At 41.9% G+C, this 17,715-nt stretch overlaps 1 protein-coding gene across 2 annotated transcripts in view; it reads left to right on the forward strand.

Annotated features, from left to right (window-relative positions):
* The window catches only part of CHAT (choline O-acetyltransferase), a 62,571-nt gene that overhangs the window by 37,133 nt on the left and 7,723 nt on the right, over positions 1-17,715 (forward strand). For both annotated transcript variants that reach the window (XM_034434756.2, XM_034434757.3), the window contains exons 7-14: positions 770-947; positions 2,164-2,333; positions 4,460-4,560; positions 7,195-7,323; positions 8,610-8,732; positions 10,352-10,493; positions 12,345-12,407; positions 15,702-15,839. In XM_034434756.2, the coding sequence (XP_034290647.1) occupies positions 770-947; positions 2,164-2,333; positions 4,460-4,560; positions 7,195-7,323; positions 8,610-8,732; positions 10,352-10,493; positions 12,345-12,407; positions 15,702-15,839 (1,044 nt within the window). The remainder of the gene's footprint in view (positions 1-769; positions 948-2,163; positions 2,334-4,459; positions 4,561-7,194; positions 7,324-8,609; positions 8,733-10,351; positions 10,494-12,344; positions 12,408-15,701; positions 15,840-17,715) is intronic.

Below are 17,715 nucleotides of genomic sequence, written 5' to 3' on the forward strand. Positions count from 1 at the left end.
CTTCACTTTTTTTTCTTTTTTTAAGTTAGTAATTTTTAATTGTATTTACCAACCAACTTTTCTCAAAGTGTTTGAGACAGAGTACGTGGGGAAAATAAGGTAGACACGACTGTGGGGTACATTGAACAGTTGTATCTCCACAACTACAATCCTACAAGGTAAAATTTATTGTGGTAAACTGACTAACCCAATCATTCAATGAGTTTGTGATGTAGTGAAGATTTCAGTCTGGGTTTCCTAATTCCAATTCCCCTAAACATTGGATTTATTATTAAACTTATTATTTACTGGTGAATCCACATCTCAGAAGAGTCAAAATGGCAGCCGTGATCATGTGATGAGAGCCCCGCCCCTTTTTTAAAATGCACAACATGTACAAACATAAATAAAAAGTGGTGAAGCTTTATATGGTTGTAACCATCATTTTGACTTTTTTGACACCCTCACCCCACTGCCATTAGGTGCTCTTCTTGTAAAACAATGTCTTGGAATTGTCTCACTGGTCTAGCTGGCCGATGTCTGGCACAAACACGCCTAGTTCAATTTTACTTTGGCCCCATCTAAATGTGCTTTGTTGATGCTCAGAGGCTGGTGATGGGGCAGGGCAGAATGTGGATGGGTCAAGAAACCAAGCCAAGCAGGAAGGAGTTGTGAATGGCCTCCAGGAGGACATCAGCAAGGTAAGAATGGCCTTCAGGCAGCAGCAGTCGTCCCTTGATTCAAAGATGAAACCATGCTCCTCTTTTCATTCCTGATTCTTTCTCCGCAGTTTTTTGTTTTGGACGTGGTGATTAATTTCCGGCGTCTCAGCGAAGGAGACCTTTTCACTCAGTTACGGAAGATAGTTAAGATGTCGGAGAATGAGGAAGAGAGGCTGCCTCCAATTGGTCTCCTGACCTCAGATGGAAGGCTGGAGTGGGCCACATCCAGGGCGATCCTCATGGAAGGTCAGCGAGAGCCTCCTGGGAGTCCCACACACCCCATCATTCAGTTATTTGGTGGAGGTCCTCAACAGCGGCTATCCCCTTTCTAGCATTTTTCCATTCCCCTTTTCTTTTTCCCCTTGCTCCGGGGACTTCTTGCTCTGCCTATAGTCTCCTTGTCCAATAAGTCCATCTCACTTATTCCTTTTAACTTGTCAAGAAGTCTGGAAATCCTACAGAACGACACTTCAATCATTCTTAGCATGTGGCATATTTTAATTCTGGACCACATCTGAACCCAAATTAAAAGCATACCCAGATTTAATTTTGGGGATAATATCAAAACAGCCCAATTTCAATGGAGCATGTCCACCTATTATTTCTTCTTTAAGAAATATCCATCTAGGCCTCATTTCCACATTACAAAAACTGAAATGAGGTTGCTGAAAGTTCTACCATTCTGTGGGCTCAGATGGTTCTCCTATCCAAGTAGAGCCATCTCATCCCAGACATGAGAGATCTCTGGTCCCATCTAAAAAGACAATTTCTATTTTCATAAATTGTAATGCTCACATTTCCTCTTGTTACTGGAGGTAAGGAATTATTAGAGGTGGAAGAGGCTTCAAGGCTTCCTTAGGCAAAGATTAGATTGCCAGTAGAAGAGAATTTTGTAACACAGGGTTGAACTCTGGAGCCCTTGGTGGTCTCTGAGCTTGGTGGTTTTCTTTCAGACATTGACCCAGTTGGGTAACATCATCGGTGCTTGGGTGTGCAAACCCCATTCCCTTTTCACACTGATGATGTCACCTAGTTGGGTAATGAAACGTCTGCAAGAAAACAACCAAGCTCAGAGAGCACCAAGGACCCCGCAATGATTAGATTGTAAGACTATCTAATATCCAGTTGGAATGATTTGATTTCAGATGTCAGCCTCATAAAATGTGTACGACTACATGTCTACGCGTAAGTCCATCAAGTTACTAAAGAGACCTGGTGCTTTTCAAGTTCAGCAGATGAATTTATAGAGGGGAGTCAATCAAATTGCTTTGAGAGCTAATCTCCTCCCAGCCTTGATGGGTAAAAACCCAAATGTTGTTCACCCTAAACTTCCACTGGCTTCATTCTGAAGTAACAAAATACTTCTCAGAGAATGAGTGTACGAAGCATAACAATTGCATCTCGGAGCGAAAAATCAAGGAACAGTCTGCCATTATTCCGAGCAAATTGTTTTCTACTCTAGATTCTACAAACCGAGACTCCCTTGATATGATTGAACGAAGCCTGTGCTTGGTCTGCCTCGATAGTCCATCTGGAGAAGAGCTGAATGACACCAACAGGGCCTTGCAGCTTCTCCATGGTGGAGGCTACCCTAGAAATGGTGCCAATCGCTGGTATGATAAGTCTACGCAGGTAAGTCCCAACAACCAGCAGAGGGAAACAGCACACACACACATTCCTGGCTGAATCAGGGGAGGCAATTAAGATCTTCTACAGGCAACAGTGACTTACAACAGTGTGTTTAGTTACCATTCAAAATCACAATGGCATTGAAAAAAGTGACTTACAACCTTTTCTCACACTTATAACCACTGCATTATCCCCACGGTCACATTCTTTACATTCGGATGCTTGGCAACTGATTCGTATTTGTGACAGCTGCACTGTCCTGGGGTCATGGGATCCCCTTTTGCGACCTTCTGCCAAGCAAAATCAATGGGGAAGTCAAGATCACTTAACAACCGTGTTACTAACTTAACAACTGCAGTGATTCACTGAACATCAGTGGCAAGAAAGGTCATAAGAAGGGGCAAAATTCACTTAACAAATTTCTCACTTAGCAACATAAATTTTGGGCTCAATTGAGGTCAGACCTCGAAGACTACCTGTGGTCTGGCTACAATGTGGGACTCTCAAAGAGCTCAAAAGAGCTTCCTATCCAGGCTTAAGAAGCCGAAAATGGATCTGGACCTTCTGGGTCCAAATCTGCCTTCTGCACTATGTGCAGCCCACCTCTCTACCACTATGTGCAGCCCACCTCTCTACCGCTCTCTACCGCCCACCTCTCTACCGCTATGGCACGACCAGGCTGACTGTCTTTGAAGGCCCTCCAAAGGCCTCAGCTTCCTTCACATAACGGTCTAGAAGTGATGGTTCGTTCGGACTTTGTCAAAATTTATCTAGCCTTCATTGGAAGCAGACTGTACTAGGAGGGAAAAGAAAGAAAACATTGGAATGTATCCCAGGTTCTGTCTTCAACTTATCGCTTGCTTCAAGTCCTCCAGCAACACGTAATGGTGAAGAGTGTTTTTCCCATTCTCTCACATCTTCACTTTCACATGGAATAGCAGAATAACAGAATTGGAAGGGACCTTGGAGGTCTTCGAGTCCAATCCCCTGCTCAAGCGGGAAACCAATGCCATTCTGTACAAGTGGCTGTCCAACCTCTTCTTAAAAACTTTCAGTGCCAACTTCTGGAGGCAACTTCTGTTCCACTGGTTAATTGTGCTCACTGTCGGGAAACTTCTCCTTAGTTCCAGGTTGCTTCTCTCCTTGATTAGTTCCCATCGATGGCTTCTTGTCCTGCCTTCAGGGGCATTGGAGAATATAGACTGGCCCCCTTTCCTTTGGCTCCTCCAATGATATAGGGCCTCCGGCTTGAGCAGGGGATTAGGACTAACAGACCTTCCCCCTCTGTTATTCCGTGTGAAAGTGAAGACAAGAGAGAACCCTTGGAGAGGAGGAGAATGCCTCCCTATGGAATATCTTCATAGGCATCGTTCATCCTGAGACGAAAGCCTGCTCTGGGTCAGGGTGCCTGAGGGTCGGCTTTTTGGCAAACAAACCTTTCAGCTGCTATAAGGTGTCTTGGCATTCTAGTGTCCACTGTAGGGGTTGACTCGGCTGTGGCTGTTGCGGGCCCTTCCCCGCCTTCAACAGTTCGGTGATAGGCCAGGCAATTTTGGCAAAGGCGGGGATGAATTGCCGGTAGAAGTTGGCGAACCCCAGGAAACTCTGCAGTTGCTTGCGGGTGCCTGGGGGTTGCCAATCTAGTACCGCTTTTACTTTTCCTGGATCCATCTCTACTCCCTCGCCAGACACTCGGTATCCCAGATAGTCTAGGTGGGTCTTGTGGAACTCACACTTTGACAGCTTTGTGTATAGTTTGGCTGCCAGGAGTTTCTTTAACACCAGCTTCACGTATCAATTTAATTCAGGCTTGACACTGTTTTTTGAAAAAAATCAATGACATTTTTATGCCTTTGCACTTCCTTTCAATGTTCTCTTAGGTGCTTTTTGATATTTCACGTCATCAACTATGTCAAGTTTAAGACCTTTGGATATTGTTATACTGGGGAATTTAAAATTATTTCTGTGATAATTGGCCAATGCATAAAACAAACCCAGTCTCCAATACTAATACTGGCTGGTCTATTTCTCTAACTGGTATCTTAAAGGCAAAATGTACTGCATTCTTTTGAACTCAAGAGTCACCAAATCCACATTTCGCTTCTGCCTAAATTAATGTCCCTGCTTAGTTTGTCGTAGGGCGAGATGGAGTCTGTGGAACAGTGTGTGAACACTCTCCATTTGATGGGATCATTCTCGTGCAGTGCATCGAACACTTGCTGAAGCACATGTAAGTTACCTTCAGCTGCTCTAAGAAACCACCTGCTTTTTCACTTCAACGTGTGCCTTGCATGTTTTCCAGTGACATTTAGATTTCAGCAATAATTTGAAGCCAACATCACTTAACTGGGATCTTTCTCATTTCTTTTCCTTGCAACTTATTGTTTCTTTATATGAAAGGGAATCAAAGTACATTCACACCAACTTTTACCCTCAACATACTCACATTTGCACTGCGATCAAACTGCTGGTGTAAACAAATTTCACATGCAAAAATCCCCTTTCATGCAAACCAATCATTACAATTATTTCAGAGAGCTTTTCACAAGCCAATGAGTTCCATTTTCTAAATAATGTTGTGTACTATTAGAAGGTTTCATCCTCCATCCAGGTCTGGAAATGATTACACACATACACATACACATATACCATCCAACAACATTTTCAGACATGTGGAGGTTTTGTCCATCCCTTTAAATCTCCACTTTTTCTTTCCTTGGTCAATCTGTAGCTCATTCTTCAAGCGGTGGGAAAACTCAGGAAGTAGTTTAATCAAAAATGTGATTTTGGGCCCTAACTTCTGCCAGTTTCCCACAGTTTCAAACTCAAGCTGAGAACTTTGCTTAATTTGCCGGCCGGCCAAACATATCACAATCAATTCAATCCCATTCAATTCTACACACTATTATTATAGATGAACATCTAATAATTTTTAACAGAGATCACATCAAACTGATCAAGTCAAATTAGGCTTTACCCTTTTATTACCTGCTAAACCCCAGGTGGGAAGAACTATAAACCTTAAAAGTAGAATCTTATAACACTGCAGTATTTCTTTTCTTCTACTCCTGGGTCTTCCTACCACATATAACAATATAAACTAACCATATCTTCTTTGGTCAGCCCCACTTCTGAATCATCTTACTGTATTGGGGGGGGCCTTCCCCAACCTCTTAGTATTTTTCCCTAAAGGACTAGTCGGGTCTATTTACAATTTGCGATTCTTCCTAATTGTTTTAATGAACTTCTCACTTTTACTCAAAGTTACAGCCATTTCTCCTCAAGCACTGGATTGTTATTACCTGTCTTTGCCCTGGGGATTTTCTGTCCCTTCTGATTCTAGCTTGACTCTCCCAGCCGGCACTGGCCTATTTTTAAAGATCCAAACTCCTCTCTATCTATCTCAATCTCCCAGCAGACACTGGCCTATTTTTAAAGATCCAAACTCTTCTTAATTTACATGTCCATGGAGCCAGGTTAGAATCATCCCATTGACTTGGTAGCTGTCCTAAAAGACTGTCGGAAGGGATTTGTTAGCGTTACAATTTTTTTCTTTAGGTTTACAACAACAACTACAACAATTACCCATCCTCTTGAGAGTTTCCCTGATTATGGTTCCCTGAGCCACTCAAAATCCACAATACCAGTTCACTTCCCTTCGGGCTGGCCTTCCCCCTCACATAAGGAAATGCAACCTTTCATGTCCGCACTTGCTTTGCACTCACCAGGGTTCCAGAACACAGTCCAACACACACACACACACACACACACACACACACACACTGCCGTTATCACAGAACCTCTCACAATCACTCTCCTGACCACCCAGGTACAATTGCGTGTTTCCCTCCTTCGGGCCAAAAGTTTCTTACCTGGGCCAGTGCACCAGGTTACCTGGTCCTGGGCCTCAGTCGTTGACTCTCTCTCTCTCTCTTTTTCTTTTCTTTGATTTTGTAGACCAGAGTTGTTGATTTAGTTTGGCTCGGAGCCCGCAATGGGAAGCTAGGTCTCAGATAACTCTAGGCAGTTGAAATCAACAGGCGCGCCCACAGAATTTACTGAGAAAAGCCCCCCCCCCCCTCGAGCCCCACATTGGGCGCCAAGTTTATGAGATATAAGACCCAAATATTTTAATCCTCACAATTCATAAACGTCTGGTTCACAAAATCAAAGGTTTATTGGAGATAAAATGAAGAAAAATAAAAAGCAGTTGCAAGCGCGGCCTCAATCGTTCCCAAATGGATTGAGTTCAAAGAGCGCAAGAAGCAGTTTTCAAGCGACTCATTTTATACTCCTACCCAATGCACACCACGCCTAAGAATCCCTCCCAACTCCCCTTTATTCTCCTTAATCATTCTCCAAGTTGTTTTACACTTTAAAGGCTCATCTTGTCATTTCCTGCCTAAAAACAATTATCTTATCATATTTACTTTTAATTTTCACCTTGAGCGGATGTTCCTATCTTACTGATAGTGGTCTTGCCTAGGTTCCTGTCTCCAAGAGAGCTTTTAGCAAGTCTTAACACATTCTCTCTAATTACAATTTGTAGTCAGTTTGCAACAGTAAGAACATCATAGCTTTTTAATACATTAAACACTTTTATAAAAGAGTAACATTATTCATTTCACAGACACCAAGAGCTAAGCTCAACCTCTTATTTCAGACAGAAAAAAAACATTTCCTGTAATTTGTCAAACTCTGATTTTCAACTGTAGCTAAAACTAGTTCTGACTTGGAAGCAATCATATATGGAGCAGGGCAGGCATCTAAGAGAGACTTTCCCTGAGCTGACTCAGAAGGGCAGGTCACAAAACTAATGAATCACCCAACCAACCATTGGACTCCTCTACTTCTCTACGAACAGGAAAGAAGGAGCAAAGAAACTGGTCAGAGCAGACTCAGTGAGTGAGCTCCCCGCTCCAAGGAGGCTACGGTGGAAATGTTCTCCGGAAATTCAGAATCACTTGGCTTCTTCTGCAGAAAAACTGGAAAGGTACAAGGAGTTCCCGAGGAGGTTCAACTTCATGCAGAGATATTAGGGCTGCAGGTTTTCAAGGATTAATCTGAGGAGCACAATCAATAGGCAGTGGGTTCATGAACTGATTGGGGGGCAGATACTGGTGGAGTAAAGAGCAAACAGCAGAGTTGTTGCTGGTGGAAGAAAGTGCAAAAAAAAACATGTTATATATGATTAAGGATATCCTGCCTGCCTGCCTGCCTTTCTCTCATCCCTTCCCCTGTTTCCTTCCTTCCTCCTTCCTTCCTTCCTTCCTTCCTTCCTTCCTTCCTTCCTTCCTTCCTTCCTTCCTTTTCTTAGTCATAATTCTATATTTTGTAACTCTGTATTAGCAAATGTAAGATAGGCACTATAGGAAAAATGGTGGTGACGTCTCATCACAAATCCGCCTCCTCAGGCAGCACCATGGTTTAAATCAGTAGCTTCTCCATTTAAAACATCTGTTCTCTCTGGCTTGTCACTAAAAGGACTGAAGAGGAAAAACTCTTTTATGCTGTTGGATATTTCAGTTATGTGTTTGTTTGTTTTTCCCGTTTGCTTATTTTACTATTCCTATTTTGCTTTTGCATTACAAGCACCTTGGGAAAAATCCCAGCCTTGAAAAATGGCAAAGAAATGTATTAAATGCCAGGGCTGTGCACAACCTTTGAAGTAAGTCAAATGTCCCTCAGAAAGCTCTGTTAAATATATAAATATCTGGAAAAACATCCATGCAAAGGAGCAGGGCTGACCCCCCTGCAGGATTCGGCCCCGTCCTTCACCAGGGGGACGTCCTGTGTATTATTGTCAGTGTGTTCCTATGGCATTAATAATAACTCCAAAGAAGAGAGCTTAGTTTTTGCATTTTATGTAAACTTTTACCCTTTGTGGGTGCACAAGCTGTTCTCTAATTAGTCTGAGGAATAAGTCGAGAGCTCGAGAGTCGAGAGCGAACACTGCCCACGGGAGTAGAAGGAACTAATTTGAATACTAGAGCAGCTCATTTGAATTCAAGCCTTAGCGCTTTGCATAGGCTTGTGCTTCTGATTGTGAACCTGCTTCTCCTGAACTGCTTATTCCAGTGCTCAGAGGAAATGTATAGCTTCTTCAATTGCACTAAACAATCCATTGGATGTCTGGGGACTGAGTTTAATGCCTGAATTTCAAGTTTTTTATGGACACAATGCTGCCAATGCTTTGGGCAGCTTGTCGGGAGAAGCATTTTTATTTTTTAAAAAAGATGATGAGAACTTCTCACTTTTATGCCTCTTCTCCTTTTCTAGACTGGTGAAGAATCTGGATTTTGTCGCTTATAAGTTTGAAAACTATGGGAAAGAATTTATCAAAAAACAGAAGATGAGTCCAGATGCCTACATCCAAGTAGCACTCCAGTTGGCCTTTTACCGGTATGTGAAGGAAATATGTTGACCGCACAGATTTCAGTCCAGGCCAAATTGCCTGCTGTGCCTTTGTCTCCATTAGTCTGTAAATCACCTGCGGCTTTCTCTATAGCTGCCCTTAATACAAATGGTTTTGGCAAAGCTACACGTTACATAGGAGTAAGCAGCTGGGATGGGCATGGAACCGACAGCCTTGAACTAAACAGCATTCTAAATCCCAGGGAGAACAGGGACCTTAGAACTGGTGTCCACACATGGCTCGGAGGATGGAGTTGTGTTTATTGATAAAGAACACAATGAAAGCAGATTAGAATCCAATGAATGATAAAGAAGACTGCTACCAGGATAGCCTGCTATCTACTTTGTGGTCAAAAGTCCAGGCTGTTCAAAGGTTCTCTGCCTGGAAAGAGAAAGTTCAGAGCAGGCCACCAATCTTCTGCACCTTCAGGTATAGAGTTATGGAGAAGATCCTGAGATGTTCGTTTCTTCTCTGACCTGTTGTCTGAAAATTCAAGGTATTTCTACCGTGTCTTCCCACATGGGGTACCAAGAGGGATGGTTGAACTATCCTCCCATACAGAAACAAGTAAACAAATCCTTCCCAGTCTAGATTGTCTTCTGGATATTGTGGAGATAAGTTAAATGATTATTTTTCCATCTCACACTCAAGGTGTTCAGCACTGTGGTGAGAAGGAACCGAAGAAAACGATACAACATTTCCAGGATCCAACCAAAGTATAAGCTGATCCTAGGAATCTTTTTGGGAAGAGCCACTTTATAGAGCTCTGTAAACCCTGTGACTATGCCATGAGATGACATTTGACGATGCTGTAGCCACACAAATTCCACCACTTACACGCTGACTCCAGAACTCTTGACACAAATTCAGAATCTGGAAAAGGATGACTTTTGACTTCAGCTCAGTTCCTACAATCTTCATAGCCCTCTCTGTAATTTTCCTGGTAACAGAGATACATTTCAAGTGCTTTTTGCTTTTCATTTTCCATATAGGCTGTCATCCTACAATTTTCTTTTTAGGGAACAGTCATCCAAATACTAACTAGGACTGATCCCGCCTAGCTTTTCCAGTTCAACCAAAGGTTAACTAGATGCTGCCGTCTAAAGAAAGAATTCACAATTGCAAAAGGGGGCACACGGCCAGCCATTCCACACACACAGTCTAGACAGAACTAGATATTCTGTCTAGATGTAACAAGACATTTCCTTAGATGTTGGGCTTCTTAATTTTTGTATCTCTGATGAGAATTTGTTTTTGATTAATTGTAAGTTTGCTTGCCACCCAGAGTCACTTGTAGAGAGGAACGGACATCCCAAATCCAAATCAATTAAACCATATTCTGTAGGATAAGCCTTTACACTCCACTAAGGATTCCACCACTTTTTAATCACAAAGTAATCTAGAACAGAGTTGTGATAACTGAGGCCCAAAATTCCAGGTGGTCATTAGATTCTTCCCATAGTTAAAAATGAAGTCTTAAACCCAACGGAAAACACAATAGTAAAATATACACCTGGATCAGGATGCTACTGTTTTCTTCTAGCTGTTTAGAGCTTCTATAATAAGGAGACGCTCCAATCAGGATTCTATTGTTGTTTCACTGTAGGTTGAACATGAGGCTGGTTCCCACCTATGAAAGTGCTTCTCTTCGTCGCTATGAATGCGGGAGGGTAGACAACATCCGCTCCGCCACTCCTGAAGCATTAACGTTTGCAAAAGGAATGGTAGATAAGAAATCAGCTCTCCAGGTCTCTGACTCCTTGGCTTATGTTTCGGGTTTATATATGCATTCCATTTCTATTCCTGTCTTTCCTGTGATCAAGTACCCAAGACAGCTAAGAAGTCAAATCTTCTACTGTTGGAGATGATCAATTCTCTTACTCTATAAATGGTTTGAGGTAGATAGATTGGGGGATGCTTTACTTCTTTGCTTGTCCAGAAAGGACAGGTGTATAGACAGGAAGAGCAAGAAAGAGAAGAAATACTGGATTTTACAATGAATACTTTGGTGGCGAGTAATCCTTGGTAAATGTCCAGTGATGGGGAGTTAAAAATAATCCTATGCTAAGCTATATCCATTTAGTAAGTGCAAATGACGCTGTAACAACTCACCTTAAGGGATAACTATAATGCACTTGCGGAATCAGTAGAATTGGGCATTGTTTAGTCTTGGTTTTCAGCAGGTGCTTCAAAGCAAATGAGAAAACAAATAGCACCAGCTTGAACTCTTTAAAGCACCTGTATTTAAGTATCCCTGGGTTCTCATAGCAGCTGAGGAGAGCAGGCCTGCAAGTTGTAGCTGCTTTAAAAAGCTCCTGCATGCAGTGAGCTACTCTTTTGCTGATCACACCAAGCTAATTCTTCAGCCACTGAAGCATTTAATGATTGGTTTGTTACTATTAAAACCGTGTTCATTGTGCTGGCTTCAGTTATATTGAACCTCCTGTAATCTTCATGGCTTCTGGGGAACCTTTCAGATATATTGAGTGGAGATGTTAAGAGTTGTAATCCATCAGATTTGGGGAGTGCCATGTTGGGGAAGTCAGCCATATCTCCGGTTGGACGTAACAGCCTATCTCTGGATTTGTATATGTTCTTTCTCCATGCTATAACACAAGGAGAAATCAACATCTACAGAACCCAAAGATGGACATGTAACTACTCAGCATTCCAGTATTTTAACATTTATTAGTTTACATAATAAAATACAAAAGCAAATAGTAGGACACAGAGGGAGGGGAAGGAGAAAAGAGAAGTGACGAAGGGTAAAAAAAGGTATTAACTTCCGACTCTCTCTGTTGCAGTAGAATAAAGCATTAACATCAAACCTCAACTTTTTACTTTCCCATAATATAAACTAGCCATTTCTCTAATGACAAATCAATCTAACTGGTAAAACCCAAAATCAAAGTTTCATTTTTTTCCACCTCAAGCACAAAGTCCAGAAGTGGCTTCCAAGTAGAAACCAAAGTACATATAATCCTTTCTTTTTTTTTTTAATTTGATTTATATGCCGCCCTTCTCCGAAGACTCAGGGCGGCTTACAATGCGTTAAGCAATAGCCTTCATCCTTTTGTATATTTATACAAAGTCAGCTTATTGCCCCCACAAACCGGGTCCTCATTTTACCTACCTTAGAAAGGATGGAAGGCTGAGTCAACCTTGAGCCTGGGGAGATTTGAACTTGCAGTAATTGCAGACAGCTGATGTTAATAACAGTTAATAACAGTGCTTTAGTCTGCTGCGCCATCAGGGCTCATTCTTTGAACCAAATGGTCAATTTAGCCATCTCTGCCAACTCCATCAGCTTCTGTACTCAGCATTCCAGTCTTTTCCTCTATTTTTCTCTTGAAGACTGAAGCTTAACTGTGCATTTTCAAACTGATTTTGGTACGATGTTTTAACCCAAGTATTGCAGCGTTTGAAATAAAGGGGCAGATGTTGTTCAAACTTGCATTCTAGTTTAGGATCAGTTCTACTCCCAGGGCAGGCTTCCTAATGCATCTGTACTAAAGGAATTAATCACTGCATTAAAAGTAATGGGATTGCCCATGTGGATATATACATTTGAAAATCCCTGTGTTCTGTTTTATCTACAGAATTCTGAAAAAATGCAGCTATTTAAGAGTGCAATAACCGCTCAGACCAATTACACTATTTTGGTAAGCATCTACTATATGAAAAAAATAGTTCATTGCTAAAAAAACAAAACAAAACCAACTATCCTAGTGATGGTGATAACTATGAAATACAAGTACTTCACTTTCCAGAAATCAGAGGCTGAAATAAAATATTTTTGTTTATTTTCAACTTTATGTCTGGTATAAAATTTGTTGTGTTTTAAATGTTTCAAGAAAGGTACCTACAGAATGAGTTACATAGGTAAAATTGCTTTCAAATCCATTCATGTGCTTTTTAATGTGCAATTCCTTGCTTGCTACTCAACTATGCAGCCACTAGAGGGTAGCAAAGATACACTTCAGTGCTGCCATCTAGTGGCCATTGAGATTTTTGCATCCCAGATCAGGTAGCCTTACTTAAAATCCTAATATCGTCTTCAGTGTTTCTATCTGTTTCTTCTTGCCCTGGCTTTGGGTGCTTTGGAGAATAGCTTGACTCCCTCTTCTTTGTGGCAGCCCCTCAGATATTGGAACACTATGATCATGTTCCCCCCCCAATCCTTAGACACACCCAATTCTTGCAACTGTTCTTCATATGTTTTAGCCTCCAGTACCCTAATTATCTTCGCTCCTCTCTGCACTCTTTCTAGACTCTCCACCAGGGGTGAAATGCTCCCGGTTTGGACCGGATTGCCTGATCCGGTAGCGATGGTGGCAGGTGGTTCGAAGTACTGGTAGCAAAAATCCCTGCGCGTCCCCCCACCATGCCCAGCTGAGCCGCACGATCATCAGAGGCTTTTTTTTTTTTTACTTTTAAAAGCATTTTTTCTACAACCTCTTGGTTGTAGAAAAAATGCTTTTAAAAGTAAAAAAAAAAAGTTGGCCACGCCCACCCAATCACATTATCCCCCCACCAAGCCACGCCCACAGAACTGGCAGTAACAAATTTTACATTTCGCCACTGCTCTCAACCTATTTTTTATATCATGGTGATCAAAACTGGATGCAATATCCCAAATGTGGTCTTGCCAAGGCATTGTGTGATCTTGATTCTATCCCTCTGTTAGGGCTGTGTTGTTCTGACATGGCGTGGCTCCATTTTCCATGTGCCCAAGATCTGGCCATCATTCCTTCACAGTTAGCAGCAGCTCCTGGCGTGTAGAATCTCCACCCCATCTGTTTCCCAAGTGAAAGCTGCATTAATTGGATCTAGAGCCAAATCCAGCATGACTCTTCCAAAGTTCTTAAGATCTTTCCTTCACAATCTTTGTTCCAGAAACAATTCTTCCAGATGTAGCCTAGATAGCCTAGATAGTTTAATTATTCTTTGCTTAGCAAATGATTGTGATATATTAAACTTTGTACCCTTAGCAAAAATAATGTAGGTTTCTCTCCCTCTTCCTCCCCCCCCCCCCACACACACTTGTGAAGAATGTGTTGGCACCTCCTTTATTGTGTTAGGACACAGCGGCCTCTTTCTCTTCATTAATCTACCTTGGAAGGATGTCAGTGCTTATAGCCTTATAAATCACACTAGATAGGAAAACATTTTCATTGATCCTCCAATCCATTTCTTCTGATGGGAGGAAACCATGGTAACCTCAGTTTGATCACCTTTCCTCACACTCATTCTGATGTCAGACAGGCCAACATTGGTTTCTTGCTTTGCTAAAGATCCATGGACAGTTCTTTATTCTTTGCTTGGAGTATTTAAATTAATTAAATAATAATAATAATAATAATAATAATAATAATAATAATAATAATAATAATTTGTTTAACCAAAGCTTTGAAGAATGAATGAAATGGTTAGGTTGTAGCCAGGGGTGGGTTCTACTTACCTTTACTACCAGTTCGCAACGGGGCACGCGCAGAAGCATTTTGATGATGTCAGGGTCAGTGGGCGGAGCCTCCCACCAGTTTTACTACCAGTTCTATAGAACCGGTGCGAACCGGAGACAACCCACCACTGGTTGTAGCAGTGAGAATCTGTTTTTTTTAAAAAAAAAAAAATTGGGCAGAAAATTTTAATCTTTTAATTAAAGAACCCCATATTATGCCCATAAAGATAATATGCAGTCTGGGAAAAATTGCCCTAAGTCAATATACAATTTACACAGCATTGCAAAGTTTCTAGACACACTATTGTAAACATTAATGACAGTAGTTTAATATCACCCAGAGGTGGGTTTCTACTGGTTCACCCGAACTGGGGCGAACCGGTAGTGGCAGTGGTGGGAGGCTCCGCCCACTCACCCACACGTCATCATGGACACTCTGCACATGCGCAGAAGCGCCAGGCGTGCTCACAGTTCTGAACCGGTAGCGAAGGTAAATGGAAACCACTACTGATATTACCATCCTATAAATTTATTAAGCACATTTTACTTTTATGATAAAAATGATCAAAATCCTAGTAGGGAGGTACAACAAGATTAATCATACAAATTTACATAAAGCATTAAAAATATAGGATAAAATAAGAACAATAGCAAATCCAGGAAACAGCAGTGGTGAACAAGTAAGATTTTTGACTGGTTCAGTCCAATCCAGGAGTTTCTTTTTTGTAGAAATGCTGAGATGTATCTGTCAGCCCCATTAGGTAGATCAGACCAGGAAATCAAATCTATAGGATGATTAGCATTTTGTTTGGTTCAGATTGATTCTGATAACAAAATTTTGCAACTCTGATTGTACGTGAACCATTTTCTGAATGTTAATTCATTGTTCGGGACTTTTAAAGAAAACTTCGTCCTCTTTTGCCAAATCAACCAATCCTGCTTATCTCTGTCAAGGTCATCTTCTCTCCTCTTTACTTTTTATCCCATTGAGTTCAGTAGAGTTCCTTCAAACAGCAAGGCTAGGATTGTGTCCTTCTTGATTTTCCACTTCTAAAGAAGTGCCAATATCAAGCTGAACATTGCCACAGTATCCACTGAGTAAAAATGAAGGGCCACAAAGATGATTAGGGGACTGGAGGCTAAAACATATGAAGAACAGTTGCACAAATTGGCTATGTCTAGTTTAATGAAAAGGAGGCCTGGGCTGACATCACAGCAGTCTTTCAATCAACCATGGAATGACTTGCCTCCAGAAGTTGTGGGTGCTCCATCACTGGAAGTTTTTAAGAAGGAATTAGTCAACCATTTGTCTGAAATGGTGTATAGGATTTCCTGCCTGAGCAGCGGGTTGGACTAGAAGACCTCTCTTCCAACTCTGTTATTCTGTTTTCTTAAGATGGAAATGGTTTCGTGTTAAATCCCAAAGTAGAAATTGATAGGCTGGCATCTTGCTGCAGTGATCGATTATGCCTCCTTTCTCCTGTTTGGGGCACAGGCTATCACAGGCATGGCTATCGACAACCATCTATTGGGACTGCGAGAGATGGCCCGAGAAAACTTCGAAGAACTGCCAGACTTCTTTACTGATGAAACGTATTTGGCAAGCAATCGATTTGTTCTCTCCACCAGCCAGGTGAGTGAAATTTTCCTGGGATTAATCAGAGGAAGGAATCTCCATTATTCTCACCGTGACAGTCCTTATGAATCAGTGACAACTTGAGATGAAGCCGGTAAAGACTTTCTGATGCTCAACAACCCTTTAAAATGTTCTGAGTTTCCACTTCTTGGGCTTTTGACAGGAGAAATGAACAGCCAGTGGCTGTCTGTTTGGGCAATAAACATGGGTACATTAAACAAAGGGTAAACTCTAATTTAAGTAAATCAATGTTCTCTTCCCCAAAAAGTGGATCAAAGCTGATTGAGAAATGTTCAAGCAAATTATTATTATTATTATTATTATTATTATTATTATTATTATTATTATTATATTAATTAATTAAATTTATATACCGCCCTACTCCCGAAGGACTCAGGGCAGTGAACAGCCAAAAGATAAAATACACATAGTACAAACGTTAAAAAACCATTTAAAATACATTAAATACTTTGGCCCAAAACAAATTTAAAACACCCCAATTTATAAGACAAATTTAAAAAGCAATTTAAAAGGGAAGTTAGGCCAGACCAGCCTGCTGGAATAAGAATGTTTTGAGGGTATGGCGGAAAGTGCGCAGATCCGGGATCCTCCGTATCTCCGGGAGGAGCTCGTTCCAGATGGCAGGTGTCCCCACAGAGAAGGCTCTCCCCCTGGGGGCTGCCAGTCAACACTGTTTGACCGATGGCACCTGAGAAGCCCCTCTCTATGGGAGCGTACTGGTCGGTGGGAGGCTACTGGTGGCAAAAGGCGGTCTCGTAAGTACCCTGGTCCTAAGCCATGGAGCGCTTTGAAGGTGATAACCAGAACCTTGAAGCGCACTTGGAAGACCACCGGGAGCCAGTGCAGCTCGCGCAGGAGAGGTGTTACATGGGAGCGCCACGTTGCTCCCGTCACCACCCGCGCGGCCACATTCTGGACCAGCTGGAGCCTCCGGGTGCTCCTCAAGGGGAGCCCCATGTAGAGAGCATTGCAGTAGTCCAGGCGGGAAGTGACGAGAGCATGAGTAACCGTACTTAACAAGTCCCGATCCAGAAAGGGACGCAACTGGCGGATCAGGCGACCCTGATAAAATACCCTCCCGGCCACAGCCGTCATATGCTCTTCTAAAGACAGCTGTGAGTCCAGGAGGACACCCAAGTTTCAAGCCCTCTCCATGGGGGCCAACGACTCATCTCCAATAGTCAGTGATGGCACCCACTGACTATTTCGGGATGTCAGAAACCACAGCCACTCGGTCTTGGATGGGTTGAGCCTGAGTCTGTTTCTCCCCATCCAGATCCGTACAGCCTCCAGGCACTGGGACATCACTTCAAGGGCAGAATATAACCAGAAATATGAAATATTATTTTGTCAAAGGGTTGTGCTTAATCTTTAAGCAATATGCCAAGCAGGCAGAACAGTGGGAAGAGCTGAGAAAAGAACCAAACTGAACAGAACTTATAAATATATTTAATTAAAAGTAATTTAAAATTAATTGATTCAATATCCTTAATATGAAGGTGAGTTTGGTCTAGTGATTAAGACACTAGGCTAGAAACTGGGAGTCCATGAGTTCGGATGCTGCCTTAGCCATGAAAGCCGGCCGGGTGACTTTGAGCCAATCACCAGGAGGTGGCGAGTTCTAGTTTCACCTTAGGCATGAAAGTCAACTCACCTCTCGGGTTCATTGGTGTTGTGGAGAAAATAGGACGAGAAAGCAGGTGTATCAGATGTGTTTGCCACTTTGAGATATTTGTAAAAATAATAGAGGCGGGATACATGTAATTTAATAAAAAATAAAATAACTAAATAATGCCAGGTATTTAAGAATTCTCTTTCTCTCAATTTTTTTTTAAAAAAAAAACTTAATGTT

Source organism: Pantherophis guttatus, chromosome 6, assembly GCF_059756535.1.
Source record: "Pantherophis guttatus breed Tessera chromosome 6, ASM5975653v1, whole genome shotgun sequence".
Taxonomy (NCBI): Eukaryota; Metazoa; Chordata; class Lepidosauria; order Squamata; family Colubridae; genus Pantherophis; species Pantherophis guttatus.